Source organism: Anoplolepis gracilipes, chromosome 16 (assembly GCF_047496725.1).
Source record: "Anoplolepis gracilipes chromosome 16, ASM4749672v1, whole genome shotgun sequence".
In the NCBI taxonomy this organism is placed as follows: domain Eukaryota; kingdom Metazoa; phylum Arthropoda; class Insecta; order Hymenoptera; family Formicidae; genus Anoplolepis; species Anoplolepis gracilipes.
The window spans coordinates 7,013,234-7,034,130 of NC_132985.1; the positions used below are offsets into that span (position 1 = coordinate 7,013,234).

The window sequence follows — 20,897 nt, forward strand, 5'->3', positions numbered from 1 at the left end:
ATATATAATAAAACTTCTCTCTGTATATACACATATTTCAGAGAGAAACCTGAGAGGCATCATGTCCCACATTGTTCTTGAGATGCTTTTTCTCTGCAGTACAGTGGTGCTAACTGACATGTCAGTTTTATAGCCGAAACTACGTAGCTGGATCTACTTTTCGGTGCCATAGTAAAACGACCGATTGGTTTGTGTCTGTGCTAGACACAATTGTGGATCTCAAAAGTATGAAACATATACATATACATATATATATATATATATATATATATATAACACATATATATCATGACGTTACCATCTCGCGCGTCCACCGAACCTCTCCGATCGTGAGTTGGAGATGAAATCGGGGTGAACTCGGCGTGAACGATTATGCCAAGTCTGCTAATTGCGAAAATCTCCAGAAAGACGTTTTTCGGAAGTAATACGTTTTTATGTTATTAATACTTTTTTTCTGCAATTTTATTTTCAACACGCGTTTATTGCTCGGCAGCTTTATCGAAGAAAATAAACATTAACGGAAAAGGAAAACATTCTGAACATCCATTCTTAGGATATAAGACGACCTTGAGGGATAAAAAAGCGATTTAACTGGCGAGAATCAGCCCGACACAGCGTGATCGGAAAGAATCGGAATGCGCAAAATCCACAGAACGATCCTCGCGCAAGGAACCAGGGCTGTATGGATTTGCACCCCCAAGAGGCGTCCCGCGGACTTTTTTTGGCGAAGAAGTTGGCGTGTCACGACTGGCTATTATCATCGACGATGGATCCTAATAATATTTCCGATCGAGATAAAAGATTCCGACCTTAGCAAAAAGCTCCTCGAAGGAATTTCGACAGATTTGGCGTGTCGTAATCGGGGGTGCGTATACTGTCGATACTTTCTTGAGGGCGCGACTCGCCAGCGAGACGGCGTGTCGCTACGTAATTGGCCATAATTACGCACCCCGTGTGCGCAGGATTAATCGGGCTATCGATCCGGGATAGAAGGATCCGCGATCAGTCTGGTCCGAGCACTTGATTGAGGCGAATCCTGGAAACCCCATCGAGCAGAGAGAGCCAAGGAACTCAGGCAAAGGACTGCAGGACTCTCGTGAACATGTATTGTGCCGGTGAGTTATCTGCACAGATTTCTATATATTACTAAGTGCATTTAATAATTAATATAATTAGATAATTTTAGAAATTTAGAAATTTTTATTTGCGGCAGAAAAAACACTTTTAAGGGGTGAAATTACTACCGATATATAAAGCGGTTTTTACGAAAAAAAAGCTTTGTATAAAACATTTTTTGATATCTCTTATAATTTTCGAGATATAGCGAGAAAAGGAAAAAGCCGTTTTATATGTATATAAGGGATGATGTCATCTCTTAAAAATGTTTCTCCGCCGCAACTGAAAATTTGTAAATCCATTTATTTGTTCATTTTCTAAACGTTTTAAAAAAATTTCAATAGGTTTTTATATACCTTTCTTCATGTTTCAATATTGTTTTAGAATGTCTTAGTAAAATATCTTTTCTCGAAAAATAAATGTTGCAAACATTTTAAAGGAGATCGTTTCTTTGTTGGATGTTTGCTTGAAATGACCTTTCTTTTTTTTCAATTGGCTTTGTCCTCAGTTTCTTTCTTTTCTTGCACTCCTTTACGAGATTTCTATAACTAAATTGTTATATTAAATGTATATTATTATAGACTGTTATAATATATATATTATTTATTTATTATTTCAAAAGGAGAAAATTAAAAATTGAAGGAATAACACGCTATACAAAGTAACGTATTTAATATGTTTCAATAATGTTTCTTTGTAACGTGAATTGTTTTAGAGATGTATACAGAAACATTTTAGAGAGGTAACATAAACGGTTAATGTCCGCATTAGATACTTACATATAAAACGTTATAGAAACATTTCGTAATAATAACACTTCATGAAATAATACATGGATTAATACATTTATTTATTTAATTGTATAAGTATAACTCGCAATTTATTAAAATAATTATTATTTTAATTTAACATTTATATAAAACATAAAGTAATAGAAATTGAAGATTACAAACTCTCTATGAAAAATATTTTATTTGAAACGAAACATAGATGAAGCAAAAAAAACATCTTTCTTATTATCATAGAATAATATTAAAGTATTACGTAATATATAAATATTTATATCGATAATATTAAAATAGTATTTAAAATAATATAAATATTATATAAAATAATTATTGCCATTATATAAATATACTATTTTAATTTGAATTAATTATCTAATTATTAATTTCATGTATTAAATGCTATAGAAAATAAACTTGTGGAATAAAAAGTCAAATTTTTTTGTTTAAAAATAAAAATGAAAACATTATATGTTATACGTCTTTTCTTGCATTTTCATTCCTTGTATTATCACGATTTAATCGCAGGATTGATTGTCTGAACTATACTTTCAAAATCTCTTCAAATTATGCTTCTGTTATAGTAGAACAAATATTTTTTATGGCATCTGAAGAAATGAATATTTATAAGATAAAAAAATCAAATAAATAAAAAATAGAATATATGTAATATATGGGGAAACAATATTTTGTATGCAACTTACTCTTCATGCACATAATTAATTTCAAATGTTTTAATTTAAAATTATTTTTGCTGCAGTCTAAGAGCACTTTGAAGCTAGATTATTTGTGAATAATTTTTGCAATATTCTTTTTATTGCATCTTTCTCAATTGTTCCACCAATCATATAGTTAACATATTAATCTAAATTATTATTTTTTATTCATGATATTCCTAACGCATTAAATATTTAAAAACAGAGATAAAATTGTACATACCGGCTGTGACTGTGTGTTATCTGAAAAATATTATTTATGTTTTATATTGCTTATTAATATTATCTAAAAAAGAATTATCTTATATGAAAATAAAATAACACTCAAGAGAATAATTATATTCATTTATCAAGCACAAAAAATAATTTCCATAATTTCCAAGAAAATATTTTATACCATTTTCATTTTTTTTCTAAAATGCGAAATGAAACTTTTTTATTTCTTAATCCACGGCCTAATTGAGATTCCGATTCGATATTGCTTTTGTCTTCCATTAACCTTCTCTCCTTTTGGAGAGCACGTTCATATGAATCTATAAAAATTAATTTTTTTCAAGATGTCATTAATATTTTGCACACACACAAAATAAAAATTTATGTACATACGAGGTGTCAAAAGTTCCAAGCAAACTTTGTGATTTGATAAAAAATCTGAATAGAAAGTTTCCTTTAAAACATATGTAAAAATTCCTTGAAAAATTCTTACAGCGATATGTAAGCATAAAAAATGTTTATATTAGGCAATTTTCCTTGCAATGCAACGGGACCTGTATATAAAAGAAATTGTCTAAATTCTGTTGCTTTCCAATGTTCTGCATCTTCTATAGCTCTTGGTAGACGACAAAACTTCTCAGAGATATATTTTCGGAAAATTTTCATAGTTTTTGATATTGAATTTATATCATGATCATTTAATTTTAATTGACTTATTCCCTTTTTTCCAGACCAAAATAATATAAGTGTTTTCATAATACCAAGGCATACTAAATGCATATAATCGAGCGGCACATTACTAACTAAACCAATTCCTATCTTTTCTAAAGGAGTAGAACCTTTATGATGTTCTTGTTGTGAATGTAAAACAAAATTTTCATTAGTTCTTAATGTGACATCAAGTTCTGGAAATGTCATTTTGCCTCTAAGATATTTACTCTTTTGCGTACATTTATTGCAACAAAAATACCGTCTATGAGATTTTATTGATAGAACAAATGCTGTAGCAGGTACATCACAAATAATTTTTGTTAATATTGACCTAACAACTTTATTCTTTATAGTAATACCATTTTCTCTTAAAAACAAATATTCTTCCACAAATAAATTTAAAAAATCCATTACCGATTCTGGTTTTTTTAATCCATGATAAATACCTACAATTAAAGGTTCTGAAATTTCTAATAAATCAATTGACATTAAAATAGGCCGAAATTGACTCTTTGATGATTTGCTCAATAGTAAGCCATCAATATTAATTGTTAACAGAAAAATTATTAAATTCTTTGTTAATGTATTTTATATATATATATATATATATATATATATATTTAGATAAAGAATTTTTGAAAGCATTAAGTGTGCACTAATAAAGATAACACAATTAAGTATTAAAGATTGAAAAAACTTGCTGTCATTAATAATTTTATACCAATTTTATTCTATTTTAATTATTTAATACAATGTTTGGATACTAATAATAATTTTTCTTTATTACAGTATTCGAACGTTAATTTTAATTGTTATAACAATATAACAATCTTTTGAATCAATTCAGGAGATACTTATTAAAATATACGTATGTATACCTATTTATTGGATTATCATATTTGTATCGCAATGTTCTAATTTCTCGACAATTCAAATGTATTAAGCAATTAAAATAAACTAAAATTTGTAAAAATTATTATAACAGCAAGCTTTTTGCATTAAGTTTTTTTATTCTTTAATATTTTAATTGTATTAATTGTGTTTAATTATGTATACATATATATATATATATATATATATTAATACATAAAATGCTTTCAAAAATTCTTTATATAAAAACATATTTTGTGGGTACACGGAGAAAATTTTATATTAGTTTATAATACATTTTTATATCATATTTTACTATTTTTTGTATTATCGGTGGGCCATCATGACTTTATAGAATAAATTATAAATCACATAGTAAAATTTAAAACTAAGGCACTTATTTAACATATTTTACTATTTTACCACAGTAAAAATTTGCAACTGTAAAGTAGCGTTTAGCATCAGGAGTAAGATTTAAAAAAATAGGTTGCTAACTTTACACTTGATGTCAAGATTCTGAACAGCTCATTTGCTTTGTTTTTAATGAAGAACAACATTTTGAAATCTGAAAAATGAATGTTTTTTTTATGAGTTATTTTTGAGACTCATTTATTTAAATATTATTAATTGCATTAAATAATATTAATATTATTATAAAATATAAATGAGGGTTTAAGTGTGCATATATATTTTTGGATAACACTTGAATTTTTTTTTATTACTAAATATACATATTTCATCCCATTATAGTAGCCTGTAGAATAAATAGTTTTTATAATTCATATCGTGTAGTTTTACTTAAATGTATGGAAATTTAAAAAGAATAATATTTATTCTTTTTTAAATTATACTCATTTTTGTAATATAAATTTTAAAACTTTTTGTTTCAAAGTGTGCCATTTTTACAAAAATTATTATAATTTAATTTGCTGATGTTTAACGATTAACAATGCGTTTCATACATGTTGAAAATCCGTATTACTCTATTCGTTGCAAATTAATTACTATAATAATTGATTATGATTCTTACGCCAAACACATGTAAATCTGGCGAGTTTTACAATTGCAAGAAGGACTATAGGACTACATATTAAAATATTTGAGGCCGATTCATGTCTAATGGACAAACTTTCTGTGAGTCGCCCAGAAAATACATAACACGCCAATCAAGCTGGTGGAAAACAAAATGGAGATACTACCCACGCACGATCCGAAGACTGTATAATTGTCATCGAATTTGATACAAGGAACAATTGCTTGTATCATTAACGACAGCTCTCCTCTTCCTGTTCTGATCGTCCTGTTCTCTCAAAGTTCCGACCAAATACTTGGAAGTGTGTGAATTCATCAGCCTCCTTTGCCGTCGACATTAGCGGCAATCACGAGACTTTTATATCAACCAATCACGGTTGTAACGTATTTTAACAAACGCACACCATTGAAGAAGCTGGGAGCAACCTCATCGCCAGATAAAAATCACAATTTCTATTACAGAAACAATCTTCAACAATCAAATGATTGCGGCATTGTCGCCAACCAACAAATCTATTATGAAACATACTTTCCATTCAAAATCAAATACGGCGGAAAGTATGATATTACGGTAGCGCATGATGTCGAAAGTGCCATACTCGCCTAACTGTTGATTTATGTGGCTCAAGTCAAGTTATCACCTTGCACGACAATAAAGACTACCTAATATTGGTTAATAATATTAATTAATAAATATTGGTGATCGTAGCACAGTGTCTTGTGTATCTTCTGGGTCGAAGAACCTAGATTCAAATCTGATAAAAAACTTTGGACTCATTTGATTGTCACCTCTAGAGACGAGATAGTAAACTGCGGACCGCAGATGTAATATATATGGACAGGTCACCAGCTTCGGAAAAGCAAGGAAGAATATAGTGGCAAATCGAAATTTTTATCGCTGACGGATCGACGAAGATAAATCAGTGGACATCCGTCTTCTTGACGAAGGGTCCATCGCCTTATCATTACAAGGAACCGGTTACGATGTACATCACGTTTGGTCATGGAAAACGGATACCAAAGTCCATTGAGTGAAACTTGGAGCACGCAATGATAATGAATACAACGAACATATTATCTCTCATCATATCGACCTGTTCGATCGTCTTTGCTCTGGGTGTAGCGTATTTTATCGATCAATATAGAAGATTATCCAACAGTTTTCTGCAGTTCGCCAATAGTCATTACAACACGAGGCGGGATCAAGCTATCTTCGCAAGGCACAATAAATGATTTAGAAGAAAATTTAGGAATTATTTTAAAAAGAATATTTACATGTTAATAATTAAAGTTGTGCTAAGACACTATTAATATAATCATTTTGAATATGTACATAGTTACATAAGCTGCGCTTAGGATAGTTGCATAAACACTTTTCACATCCTTTATATACGTTGTGGAAATACATGTATATATTACAAACAATCAAGATGATTATCTGGCGTGTAGAGAGGCCATTGCATAAATTGCTTTCTTAATATAAAGAAACCAAGACAGCTACAGTTAAATAAAGTTTCATCTAACAATAAGAACGAAAAAAGATACCAGCAATTATATAGTAAATATTTTTTATGATTCGCGAGATTGTGAGATATTCGAGATATTTAGAGATTTACACATTTGACGAGATGCATTTTTAATATTGTATTTATACGACTTGTATATATAAAGGAACTTTTTTTTAAATCTGATTCGTTGATGTGAAAATGAGTTCTTAGTATTATTGTATGAAAACTTTTCTTATTGAAAATTATATAAATATTTTAATAAATAAGTCTACAGACAGATATAAGTTTATATTTTGTGCGAAGAATAAAATAGATTACATTTTTTTCTATTTATGGCTCTAGGTATTTTGTAATTTCCGATATATCAAATATCTAAAATTAGTATATTTTTGCGAAGTATTTTAAAAATTACAAGTTCTAATCGCAAATGTTCTAGTTCTGAATTTTACTCGATAGTCGCGAACATCGCATGGCTTTAATTTGTGCATACGTATACGTATATATTTATATATTTAGTAAAAGTATATTAATTTAACAAATTTGATGTTTCAGAAGTTAGCTAAGGTCATACAGTTCTCACGACTCTATACTTGTCTTATCAAATGTAATTCAGAACTTCAACATTAATTGATTAGGACTTGATTACTTTCAGAACAAATTAAGAAAGGAAAGGGTGAAGAGAAATTTTTCAAGAAAAATCTCGAATTAAAATTTATTTAATGTTGATATAAAATTGCGAAAATTAGAATTAGTATTAGTTTTTTAAATCTTATAATATATAATTATTTTGTAAAAGTATATTAACCCTTACTTCATACTGATGGGTCATTTTTGTCTGTGATTTTTCTAACAACGTCAATTTCTCGAAAAAAAAATTATAAAATAATATATTTAAGTAAATTATTTTTCAAATTTATTACTTTAGTCTTTATATAAAATGTTCAAAGAAGGTATACACACACACATTTACATATAAATAAACTTATCAAAAATACGCCGACCCACCTGTACAGTTAAAAGGCGCCATAAATAACAATACAAAGTAAGAGTTAATTTAAAAAAAATTTATATCTCGGTAATTCTAATAATTAGGGTTATCATAAATTTTTAGGATTATCTTCGTAACTCTTAAAATACTAACTAAATTTTGCGCGGAAACTATTGAAATTCCTCAAAATAATTTCCGCAGCGAGGTTTAAAGTCGAATAACTTTAATTATTATTTGAATTGCGTTGAGTATTGAATAATAATTTAATTATCTTGTAAATTTTTTAATAAAAATATTAACCACATATTCTGAAATTGTGACAATAGGCAAAATCTAAACATCATACGAAACGGCAGAAAGATTGTAATTAGTTATCAGAATGAATTTATATAATTTTTTTACGTAATATCCAACAATATTTTTTATCAAGAACTCTAGTACACTTAAATACCAAGAAAATGAGCTCAGAACTATTTGATCTTAAAATCGAATGTAAAGTTAGCATTCTATTTTTTAAATGCTAATTATAAAGATGTTAATCGCCGAAACTTTTTTGATTCTCTAAAAACGGGACACACGATATTTGTATTTTTACATTCTATTCAGTTTATGGATTACTGAAAATGAATCAAACATGGCATAGAAATGTTCAATATAATAAAATAGAGTTAAAATACATATTTTAATAAGTTTAGATTGTTTCAATTTAAAATAAAAAAGGATTTTTTAATAAAAAAGGATTATAGTATTTTTTTAAATTTACATAATAATTTTACATAATTTTCTTTAATAAGTTTGTTTACAAATATAATTTTCAATTCTTATAATTAGAAACATATACTTAATATCTCCTAGTTTGATTAATTTATATCTATTATCTTCGATTATAGGAATTACATGTATGTGTTTTACTTGCGATTTCGATTCTCGTTGAAAAAATATTTTTGTATGGTCAACTCTAAAGCACTGTAATACAAAATACAAGGTGTCTTGTCTTTCAAAACAGAATTGGATTGATCCATAAACAGTCGATTGAGAGTTTATATTTATCTGCACTGTATAATTATTTGTTTTTGTAATTTTATATGCTTTTGATGTATAAATTTCATTATTAATTTTTGCTCGAGCATAAAAACACACATCTTTTTATTTATGTTTGGAAAGTCCTTCTCAAGAGCAACCACATTTAGTTGCTAGTATAATTTTATCGATGCAATTAAAACTGCTGCTAAATATGAAATTCATGAAGATTCAGTTTGAAAAATAAAGCGTAATAAAAAATTTGAATCGATAAAGCAAGAACTAAACCTACAAAGAAAATCATCGTATCCTATTTATATGGTAAGTATAAAGATTTGGACGATCAATTGATAAAATGGTATGTAGAGCAGAAAGAATCGGGAAATAAAATTACCCACGAGTTACTGCGTGAGAAAGCAAAAGAAATACAAAATAATATTGGGGCACCATCACCAACAAACCTTACGGTATGGCTGCAGTGTTTTAAAAAACGTTACAATATTCAATTACACATTTTATCTTTTTTTATTATCTGCTCTAGTAACAATTGCTTAATTGGTTACTCGAGCAGATAATAAAAAAAGATAAAATTTTATCAGGGATGGTTAGAGATAAAACCAACGAACTTATGGATAAGTTTGGTGAATCATCAACAAATGCTGCAAAAAGAAAGTGGCTACGTAGATTTCAAAATTGTCATGAGATTCTAACAAAACCTGATATTTTGCAAAATTTCGATAAAAAAAATGATGCGACCAATCTACCTGATTTGGATGAACAACTACTTACTTGGTTAATAGAACGGAAAAATTCAGAAGATATAATTTCACACAAAATGCTTATACGTTATAATAATCGAAGGTTTCGAAATAGGAATGAGATTTTGCAAAGGGATGATGATACCGATCAATCTGATGCTAAAACGTTTATTCAAGAATTCAGTCAGCGATTAGAGAAGGAAAATATTAGTAGGGGTAAAGGTCGATTTTTCTAATTAAACTACAAACAATAAATTTAGAAAGTATTTAATGCAGGAAATAATTTTATAACGAATTGATATCGTTAGGTACTTATTTTTGATGATTTTACTTATATATATTTATATTATGTCATCTGGGTACATCTTTAAAAATTTAATATTTTCTAAATCTATTTGCAGTATCTTCGAGCACATAATTAGCACATAATTCTAGTGTATTCGTTTTTTTATTTGCGATTCGTTAGAACTGTTTTCCAGAAGTGGGGGTGCTGGTTTAACGGCAAGTCAGCACCCCCATCTTTAATGTTATTTTCCTATTGAAGTGTAGAAGCACAAAATTTGCGCTTAGGGCAACTAATTAGCACTTAATTTTGCATTATATCCGAATCCGATTTTTCATGGTGGGAGTGCCAGGTTAATGAAGGTGTCAAACCAGACCTTATATGGAAAACTCTTCTTCATCTCTTGCTAGAACATGCAGATTTGTTTACTTGATGTCGGTATTTTTAATTAATAAAAGTTTCTTAAGCTCTACGTTTAAAATATTCATATTTTATTTTACGCGTGTGAAATTAATAATATAATAAAAACTTAAATGTTATTAACAAAAAAAAATTTGTAAAATAACAAATTTATTTTGAGTCTCATCCGCATAAATATAATTTTTAAATGTTTTCAATTTCTAATTTAATATCTTAAACTCATTTTTTCGCTTATGTTTAAAAAAATAAATATATTTTAATCGACAGAATTAGAATTTTAATGTCTTTTTAATATTAACATTTAGCCTACCGTCTGAAATGAGAATATGCAGAAAAGATTACATACTAGCCAAATGATGACACTTTATGGAACACTAATCATTTTTTATGTAGCTGTTATAATCAAAATTTCTACAAGCAATGAAGTCAAAATGTTACAACTGTACTCAGTCTATCCTACTAAATTCGTCAAATTGAGAAACTCATTATAAACTTCAAATATATATGTGAAAAAGTTTTATTGAATATTTTTGTGGCACAAATTATATTACAATACAAGTGTTTTCTTTGCATGATAAATAACAAATATGTTTTCAAGTTTAAATATACATGGAACATATAATTTAGAGCTTTAGAAAATTTAATTTTATAAAGGCTGCCAGATCTATACAGAATAGGACTTTAAGTCAATAAAGACCAATAAAGGTACAAATAATGGCACCATCTTATGTCCCCCTAGAAACCATACAACTTTTGTCTGAAACATTTTTTCAAATTTTCCATATTTTTCGAGATATTTCACTGGAGGAATTAAAATGGGACACCCTGTATGTATCACACTTACAATTTTGCTTTTCGTGTTACATTTTACTGTTTTGTATTATATTTTACTTTTATTGTTTGTATTATCGTTGGAAAATGTTATGAGTAATTTTTATAAGTAACTTTTACAATTAGTTTTAGAAAGATATTTATAATATAAAATTATATATAATTATTATTATATCTAAATATTTACATATTTAAATAAGTGTAAATCTTTCTCTACTTTTTAATTTTGAGTTATCCATGTATAATTTTGATGTACACTTTTATATATCAGTGTGAAAATTAAATTCCATCAAAATCTCTATAAATCGAATTTTTTCGCGTATATCGTCCAACGTCTTCTGTCTATCCGACCGATATTTTTTTGTCTCGCGATTAATACACGAAGAAAAGAAGGGAAATAAAATAACAACACGCAAATTCGAAATATAACCGAAGCTAACATAACGCGGATTATTACAAAATTATTATTATTAGAGCCCCACATTAATTAAATAAATTATTAAATTAAACATTAAGAAAAGATGAATCGTGAAATCTACCAGACGTAACAAAATCTGTATGTATTAGTTGAATGAGAAAAGTATCTTTTTTGTTTCTTATTTGCATCTGCACAATCATGCTCGCGAGAAATCGAACAATTACGTATATCTAGTATAAGAAGAATATAAACATATAGCATCATTTAGTAGACACGATTGATCAATTTCTCCGATTTATTATCGTATAAAATTAAATGCATTGGGAACATAATTGAGATATGCATTAAGGGTCGAAAGGAGTAACGGAGAAATTCCAACGTCATAATTCTCAATTTTGAGAAATGAACTCTTATTCGATGCATTGATATACCAGTGTACGCACAAACACCATTACATTGCAAAAAAGATAAAAATCCCCAAAAAAATGTTACACGTGTAAGTAACACTTAACATTTTATAAGTAACTTTTATAAATTAGTTTTAGAAAGGTAATTATGTACGTATAATTATACATTATTATATATCTAAATATTTACGTATTTAGATATATATACTTTCTAAATCTTTCTAAAATAATTCATAAAAGTTACTTATTAAATGTTAACTGTTACTTACACGTGTAACATTTTCTCTTTTGATTTTTGATGATATAAATAATGAAAGTAAAATGTAATAGAAAAGAGTAAAATATAATTAAATACAAATCTTTCTGTATTTTTTAATTTTGAGTTATTTATGTATAATTTTAATGTACATTTTATATTATTGTCAAAATCAGTTTCTGTCAAAACCTCTATAAATGGTATTTTTTTTCGCTCTCGAAAACTTGTCAACTTGGTAAATTGAATTAATTTCTATTTCCTTAAGATTCGAATTAGCAAGGTTCGACTGTATTAAAAATAAATAATTGAAAAAAATAAGTTAATTAAAAATATTCAAAAAGAGTGTATATAAAATTTATTTACATTTTATATTTTTATATTTGTAACAATAGCATATATGTATTATTAAAAATTGAATATAGAGAATGATGTCTTTCTTTTTCATTTGCATCTACGCAATCATGCTCACGAAAAATCAAACAATCACGTATACATAGTATAAAAAAACATAAACATTTGACATCATACTACATCATTTACTAGACACATGATTGATCAATTTCTCCGATTCCTTATCGTATGAAATTAAATGCATTCGGAACATAATTGAGATATGGATTAATGGTCGGATTAGTGGACAAGAATAACGGAGAAATTCCAGCGTCGTAGTTCTCATATTAAAAAATAAACTTTTATTTGATGTATTGACATGTCTGTATACGCACAAACACCATTTCATTGCAAGAAAGATAAGGATGACGTTATTGCCTGCATTGATTCTCAATTCGGACCAGCTGGGATTGAAAGTCTATAATTCATGTTAAGTACATTATAAATATTGTATATATATGGATTGAATGGAGATTGTGTATTTATATTGTATATTCATATATTTCTTTATTTATTTATGGTTCCGTGCATGTGAAGATTTCGGAGACATAACGTTAAATGCCAGGACTTTTATTTATCGGGCACGGTATCAATTTGTTTAAATATATATGTGACAAAAATCAAATTAACTTCTACACGTTGTATAACAGGACTGATATTCATGATGATACAAGCTGAAATGGCAATATACATTATTGCAGAAGAAAAAAATTAATAATACAGAAAATCAGTAAAAAAACGACGGCAGTAGGAGAAAATGTGATACAGAAGAGTAGACGAAAGGAAACAAACAACAAAAATAAATTAAGAAACAGGCATTTATATAAGTTCTTCCTTCTTCTAAATTTCATTTATGTTGATGTAAGTTTAACTTGAATGAAATATTTGACATGCAAACTTACTTTCTATAATTATTACATTAAATAAAAATTTATGTAAAATTTTCTGAATAATTTCTGATTTCAGTATTATGCATTTATATGAATTTTTGCATTTATACACTGATATTATGTTAAATCTAGGAAAAGACAACGATACTGTGGTGAATTATAATAATTATGTATTTGGTGAGATCGGATCCCACATTATTGAAGAAAGTGACACACTGTGTCGCTTCAATAACATTATGACGAAATTTTATTTTGAATATTTAAATGGACAATAATAAAAAACAGTTCTTATCAATCCTAGAGGGACTCAGTCACTATTAAAAAAGTTCTTTGTAATAAAATATATTTTTTAGCCTATTGATGCAACGAATTTATAACCATATATTCTTTCACATTAGAGTTTGTTGATGTACCTAAAACTTTTTTATAGTACCTAGATAGTACAAAATACTATTTACATAAATACTTTGTAAAAAGTACTGGTTTTTTCTGAACAAACAATTATATTGTAATTACAGCAGTTATCAAAATAATTAGCCAGATAATGGACAACAATTGAATAAGTGATATGATATTTTGCAATTTCGTTGAACATACTTAATTGATAACGAGAAAAAACCTTGAATTTCATTTATTTCTTGCTCATATCGCAAGAAAACTTTGTATACAATTTTCTTTTTGTCTAGAAAAATTTAAAATAAGAAGTTTATACATTTTATAGTATTATCTTAGATTTGTAACAGAAATAATAAAATATTAATTATATTGTAAATAATCAAGAATCAATTGATATCAAAGAAGTTGACAAGACAAAACAAAGTATGTAGTTGTTTATTGTAAAATCCTTCAAAGATGACATAAGGAAAAAGAATAAAGATTAGTCATTTCTCTTTAGCGTCATAATACTTTATTACTGTGTATAATATGACATTAGGCAAGAGATCTGAATAGTTCATTTGGTAAAAGGAGCTCCCGGAAAAGCAACAGATTTCTAATTTAATTTCCAAATCAGTCACTCTTGCATTACAATATTTTTCAAGTCCGAAAAAATATTGTTTACAAACAATCATTTTTTGTGTTGAAGGATGTTCTGAATGCCTTACACAGAGTATGACAGCTACTGCCACGGATGAATAATTGCTACAGCGTGTCTCAATCAGTATCATTTTCTCCTACATGCACTTTTGTTTTCATTACTTGGATTTTTTTAAAGATTACTTTGATCAAGAGTGTGCTCCTTTGTAAAAAAGGTATTGATATTTGCAATTGCATTAATTTTTTTATAAATTCAGGATTCTTTAAATAACTTTACACATTTTGATAATAATAGATTATTTATTAAGTGAGTTTTTAATAAATAATATAATGCAAAATTATCATTTTGCTTATTACTAAATTAGTAAAAAATTATTTAAAAAAATATATATAATGCATAAATATTATTTATTACAAGAGTTTTTAAGTCCTAATGTTTAAATACCTTAATCAAATAATGCTGTAAAATTAAAATTTTATTAAAGAAAATCGATTTTATACATAATTATTTATAATAGAATATTTTCTATATTTGACTAATAAAATAGTCTTTTTAATCAACGCAACGAGAAGAAAAAACTAATAAAATTCAGCAATAATTTCTCTAGTAAGTTCAATGTTTAATTAATTTCTATTTATTCGTTTAGCTCCTTTCTCATGTATTTTACAAGAAACTTATAATTTAAAATGACTACAATAAATAATTACAAAAATCGACGAATATCTTTGTAATATTTTGCATTTTCTATAATTGTAATCAAATGTTATCGAATTTTATAATTATAATGAAATGTAATAAAATACTTATTTCTATTTCCTTTAGACAGAAGTTATAATGGTACTCGCGGAAGTAATTGTTACTTTTATCGCTACTTTGATTATTATATATACTTATTATAAGTATGTGTTGCTCAGTTACTGGCGCAAAAAAGGTGTCTTTTATGTAGAGCCTGTTGTGCCAACTGGTAATATCGGATCCTTAATAACTAGCAAAGTATCATTTGGTGAGTATTCCTATAATATAATGAATTTATTTGCACGTGCAATCTTTTACTTTGTTCGCTCTCTTCTTTATCATATTTGAAACGAGAAATAGTAGAATTGAACAAAAGAATTTTTTAACAGACGAGTTTTTTTACGACCTCTACGTAAAATATAAAGATCATCGTGCTTTTGGAATATATATATTTTTCAAGCCAAGTCTCGTAATCACCGATCCTGATCTTATTCGGGTAGTGCTGACAAAGGAATTCAAAAATTTCCATAATCGCGGTATATTTTCCAACGAGAAGGTTGATCCATTGAGCGCTAATTTGTTTGCACTGTCTGGGAAGAAGTGGCGAAATTTGCGCGTCAAAATGACACCCACCTTCACTTCGGGAAAAATAAAACAGATGTTTGCGATTCTGAAGATATGTGGCAAAGAATTGGTGAACAGCCTTAACAGCGTGGCTCAAGCAGGAGATCGCATCGAGATAAAAGATTGGTTTGGAAGGTAAGATTAACAAAAATTCTTGTATACATATACATATACGCTACGCACAAAAATATTGGGAATACTTTTTATACGTCAAAAAATGGGTTATTTTTATACTGTTGCAACTCAGTGAAAAATCATCTGTAGAAAAATAAAAAAAAAAAATATTTTGAAGTTTGAAGTTTTAACTTTAACGCGCTATCGATAGTTTAAAAAATTTTTGTATTTTCTTTATTTTATGAATTAAAAAAAAACACATTGCTTTGTCCCTTAAAGTTATGTATGTTTGAAACTCTACAGCTTGATGAGAAAAATTGTCTCGATGAATTTAAGTCAAATTTCATAAGGTACAGTGTTTTCCTACAAAATGCTTTTGTTAAAACTTTCCTACGACTTTTTTGACCGAATTATATAATTTAAAAACTAAACTTGTATTTTTCAATAATATTGTCAATACTCAGTGAAAAATCATTGTATGAAAATTGAAAAAAAAGCATTTTAAAGCTTAAAGTTTCAGTTTTAACTTGCTGTCGATAATTTTTTAAAATATTTTGATCTTTTTAGTCCTATTCTCCAAACAAGAAACACTGTTCTTTTCCTTAAAATTACATATTTTTGACATACTGCAGTTCTTAAAAACTATTTTTCTCGAAAAATATAAGTCAAGTTTCTTAAAATACAACATTTTTTCTACAAAATGCTTTTTTTAAAATTTTTCTATAAATTTTATTATAAATACAGGTTTAGTTTTTAAATTATGTAATTCGGTCAAAAAAAATCGTAGGAAAGATTTAAAAGAAGCATATTTGTAGGTATAAACATTGTACTATATGAAACTTGACTTAAATTAATCAAGACAATTTTTCTCATCAAACCGCAAAGTTTCAAAGATACATAATTTTAAGGAACAAAGCTATGGGGTCCTTTTTAAAGCATAAAATAAGGAAAATACAAACATTTTTGAAACTATAGCGCATTCAAGTTAAAACATCAAACTTTAAAATATTTTTTTTTGAACTTTTCTACATGACTTTTCACTGAGTTGCAATTGTTTCAAAATAACCCATTTTTTGACGTATAAAAAGTGTTCCCTACATTTTTGTGCGTAGTGTGTATATATATAAATGTAAAGAAAAACTTTTTAATACTGAATTATGGTAATTTATTGAAAATTTGTAGGTATACCACGGATATAATTATGTCGATAGCTTTTGGAGTCCAATCTAATTGTATAAAAGAAGGCGATAATGAGTTTCGATATTGGGGAAAGAAAATCTTTGAATTGCATCCTTTTTGGCGCGCCTTATCTGCGTTTGCGCCCCAAGTACTGAATTTCTTTTCCATCCCTATAATTGACCGAGGAGTCACCAAATTTTTGACGAAAACATTTCGAAACAATGTGGAATATAGACAAACGCATAACATCGTCAGGCATGACTTTATGAATTTACTCATACAACTTATGGAAAAGGGCTATGTTGAACCCGAAGATATCAATGATATCGACAAATCTCGTAAATATATAACTATATATTTGTTTTTAATTAATAATTTTTATTTTTCTATCGCACTCATCTTGTCCTTTAAAACATAATATATAGAATATGTAGCATTTTTTAAACTAATACGTATTTCTACGTATACATTTACGTGTATTTCTTTTTTTAATTAAATATAAGCAATATGTATATATTAAAAATTTACAAAAAATCGAGATTATAGTATAAAGTATTTTATTTGTACACAGCATCCACAAACATAAATAGGCTCACATTTTTACAAGCAGCTGCGCAAGCTTTTGTCTTTTTCGCCGCTGGCTTCGAAACTTCTTCGACCACAGCAACGTTTTGTTTATACGAATTAGCTCAACAGCAGGACTTGCAAGACAAACTTCGCAATGAAATTGACGAAATATTAAAAAAGCATGGCGAACTGACGTACAATGCTGTAAACGAAATGACATATCTTCACAAAGTTATAAACGGCAAGTTTATTGTCTGTATAATAATAAAATCGGGAGCAAATTATATTCTTATTAATCTTTCAGATTAAGTTTCCTTTACAACCAAATTAAAAATTTTACTTATAACCAAGAATTTATACACATCTTGATGTTTTATAATTTATATATTATATTTAAATATACATGTATTACACACAATAGTATCCGAATATATATTTCAGAGTATTATTTCTACACTTTTTTTATACATTGCAGAAACTATGAGGAAATATCCACCTATACCTTTTTTAAATCGCATCTGTACCGAGGAAATAAATCTCCCAACAACAAATATCCACGTGCCAAAAGGGATGACAATCAGTATACCGATACTTGGATTACATCGAGATCCATCGATATATCCAGATCCCGATAAATTTGATCCTGAACGATTTAATGAAGATAAGCTAGCATCCAGACATCATTATGCTTATTTGCCATTCGGAGAAGGCCCACGAGTTTGCATCGGTGAGAATAAGTAAACCTTTTTGTATCTAATTTGTAAAAAATCTGTTGATATTTGTTTTTTACAAATTTCATTTTTTTAATTTTTTATATTGTATATTGTTCACAGTAATTTTTTATTAAATTAATAGTAAGAGAAACATTAATTAATATTTATATTTCGAAATTTGTAACGTAAAAAATTCAATATTTTATTTATTGTATTGTAAATATATATATATATATATATATATAAATGCATTTTAGAAAAAAATTTTATAGAAATTTTTGGGGTTATTTTTATTTACTCTATGTACCCACGAGAGATTGCTCACCTTTTCCACGACGCTCTGTATACATATTGCTTTAAAAATATTTAAAAATCTATTTTTAATATATTTTCTTTATAATTAAAAATGTTTTGTAAAGTTGACAGCAAGTAAATTATCTCCCATTATCTTATTAATAACAAAAGTAAAGTCTTATAATTATATTATAAAGTCTTACTATCGTTATTACTTATTAGTATTAATTTTCAGGTGCGAGATTTGGCTACATACAAACTAAGGTTGGACTTGTAAATCTTCTATCGCGATTCAAGTTTAATCTTGACCCTCGAACTACAGTTCCGATAATTTCCGATCCAAAAAGCAGTGTACTTGCGGCCAAAGATGGTATATATCTTACTATCAAGATAAGAAATTAATAAGCACTTTTTAATATTTCAGTTTATTTATCTAAAAAATATCATATATGTATCACAATTACAATTTTGTTTTTGTGTTATATTATATTTATGCTTTTTTATTATATTTTACTTGTATTATTTATATTATCAAAAATCAAAAGAAAATGTTACACGCATAAATAACAGTTAACATAATACATAAAGTAACTTTTATAAATTAGTTTTAGAAAGATAATTATGTACGTATAATTATATATTATTATATATTATTATATATTATTATATATCTAAATATTTACGAATTTAGATATATATACTTTCTAAAATAAATCTTTCTAAAATAATTCATAAAAGTTACTTATAAAATGTTAACTGTTACTTACACGTGTAACATTTTCTCTTTTGATTTTTGATGATATAAATAATAAAAGTAAAATGTAATAGAAAAGAGTAAAATATAATTAAATACAAATCTTTCTGTATTTTTTAATTTTGAGTTATTTATGTATAATTTTAATGTACATTTTATATTATTGTCAAAATCAGTTTCTGTCAAAACCTCTATAAATGGTATTTTTTTTCGCTCTCGAAAACTTGTCAACTTGGTAAATTGAATTATTTTCTATTTCCTTAAGATTCGAATTAGCGAGGTTCGACTGTATTAAAAATAAATAATTAAAAAAAATAAGTTAATTAAAAATATTCAAAGAGAGTGTATATAAAATTTATTTACATTTTATATTTTTATATTTGTAACAATAGCATATATGTATTATTAAAAATTGAATATAGAGAATGATGTCTTTCTTTTTCATTTGCATCTACGCAATCATGCTCACGAAAAATCAAACAATCACGTATACATAGTATAAAAAAAACATAAACATTTGACATCATACTACATCATTTACTAGACACATGATTGATCAATTTCTCCGATTCCTTATCGTATGAAATTAAATGCATTCGGAACATAATTGAGATATGGATTAATGGTCGGATTAGTGGACAAGAATAACGGAGAAATTCCAGCGTCGTAGTTCTCATATTAAAAAATAAACTTATTTATTTGATGTATTGACATGTCTGTATACGCACAAACACCATTTCATTGCAAGAAAGATAAGGATAACGTTATTGCCTGCATTGATTCTCAATTCGGACCAGCTGGGATTGAAAGTCTATAATTCATGTTAAGTACATTATAAATATTGTATATATATGGATTGAATGGAGATGTGTATTTATATTGTATATTCATATATTTCTTTATTTATTTATGGTTCCGTGCATGTGAAGATTTCGGAGACATAACGTTAAATGTCAGGAATTTTATTTATCAGGCACGGTATCAATTTGTTTAAATATATATGTGACATAAAAATCAAATTAACTTCTACACGTTGTATAACAGGACTGATATTCATAATATACATTACGTAGGTCGAAATCCTCCGATTTTTGATTAATTTTACTAGACTAAAGCCCGACTACACACAGACATTATTATAAATTAAGTGAGACGTAAATATGTATCCATTTATATCTTTTTTCTAAATAAATAAGGACAGACACATATCTAATTGTAAGTTTTTTAAAATCAAAATAACGTTGGTGTAATCAGGCGTAAATTATATGA

At 27.2% G+C, this 20,897-nt stretch overlaps 1 protein-coding gene across 2 annotated transcripts; it reads left to right on the forward strand.

Annotated features, from left to right (window-relative positions):
- The first annotated feature begins 957 nt into the window (after window positions 1-957).
- On the forward strand, window positions 958-20,520 carry LOC140674837 (probable cytochrome P450 6a14). 2 transcript variants are annotated; one of them, XM_072908689.1, is made up of 8 exons: window positions 958-1,115; window positions 14,697-14,862; window positions 15,471-15,651; window positions 15,773-16,142; window positions 17,304-17,638; window positions 17,872-18,108; window positions 18,343-18,594; window positions 19,110-20,520. In XM_072908689.1, exons 3-8 carry the CDS (start codon window positions 15,483-15,485, stop codon window positions 19,274-19,276), a joined length of 1,530 nt encoding a protein of 509 aa, XP_072764790.1. In that variant the 5' UTR covers window positions 958-1,115; window positions 14,697-14,862; window positions 15,471-15,482; the 3' UTR covers window positions 19,277-20,520. The 2 variants fall into 2 exon arrangements, with proteins under 2 accessions (XP_072764790.1, XP_072764791.1); XM_072908690.1 differs by having other exon boundaries at window positions 15,884-16,142.
- Window positions 20,521-20,897: the final 377 nt, after the last annotated feature.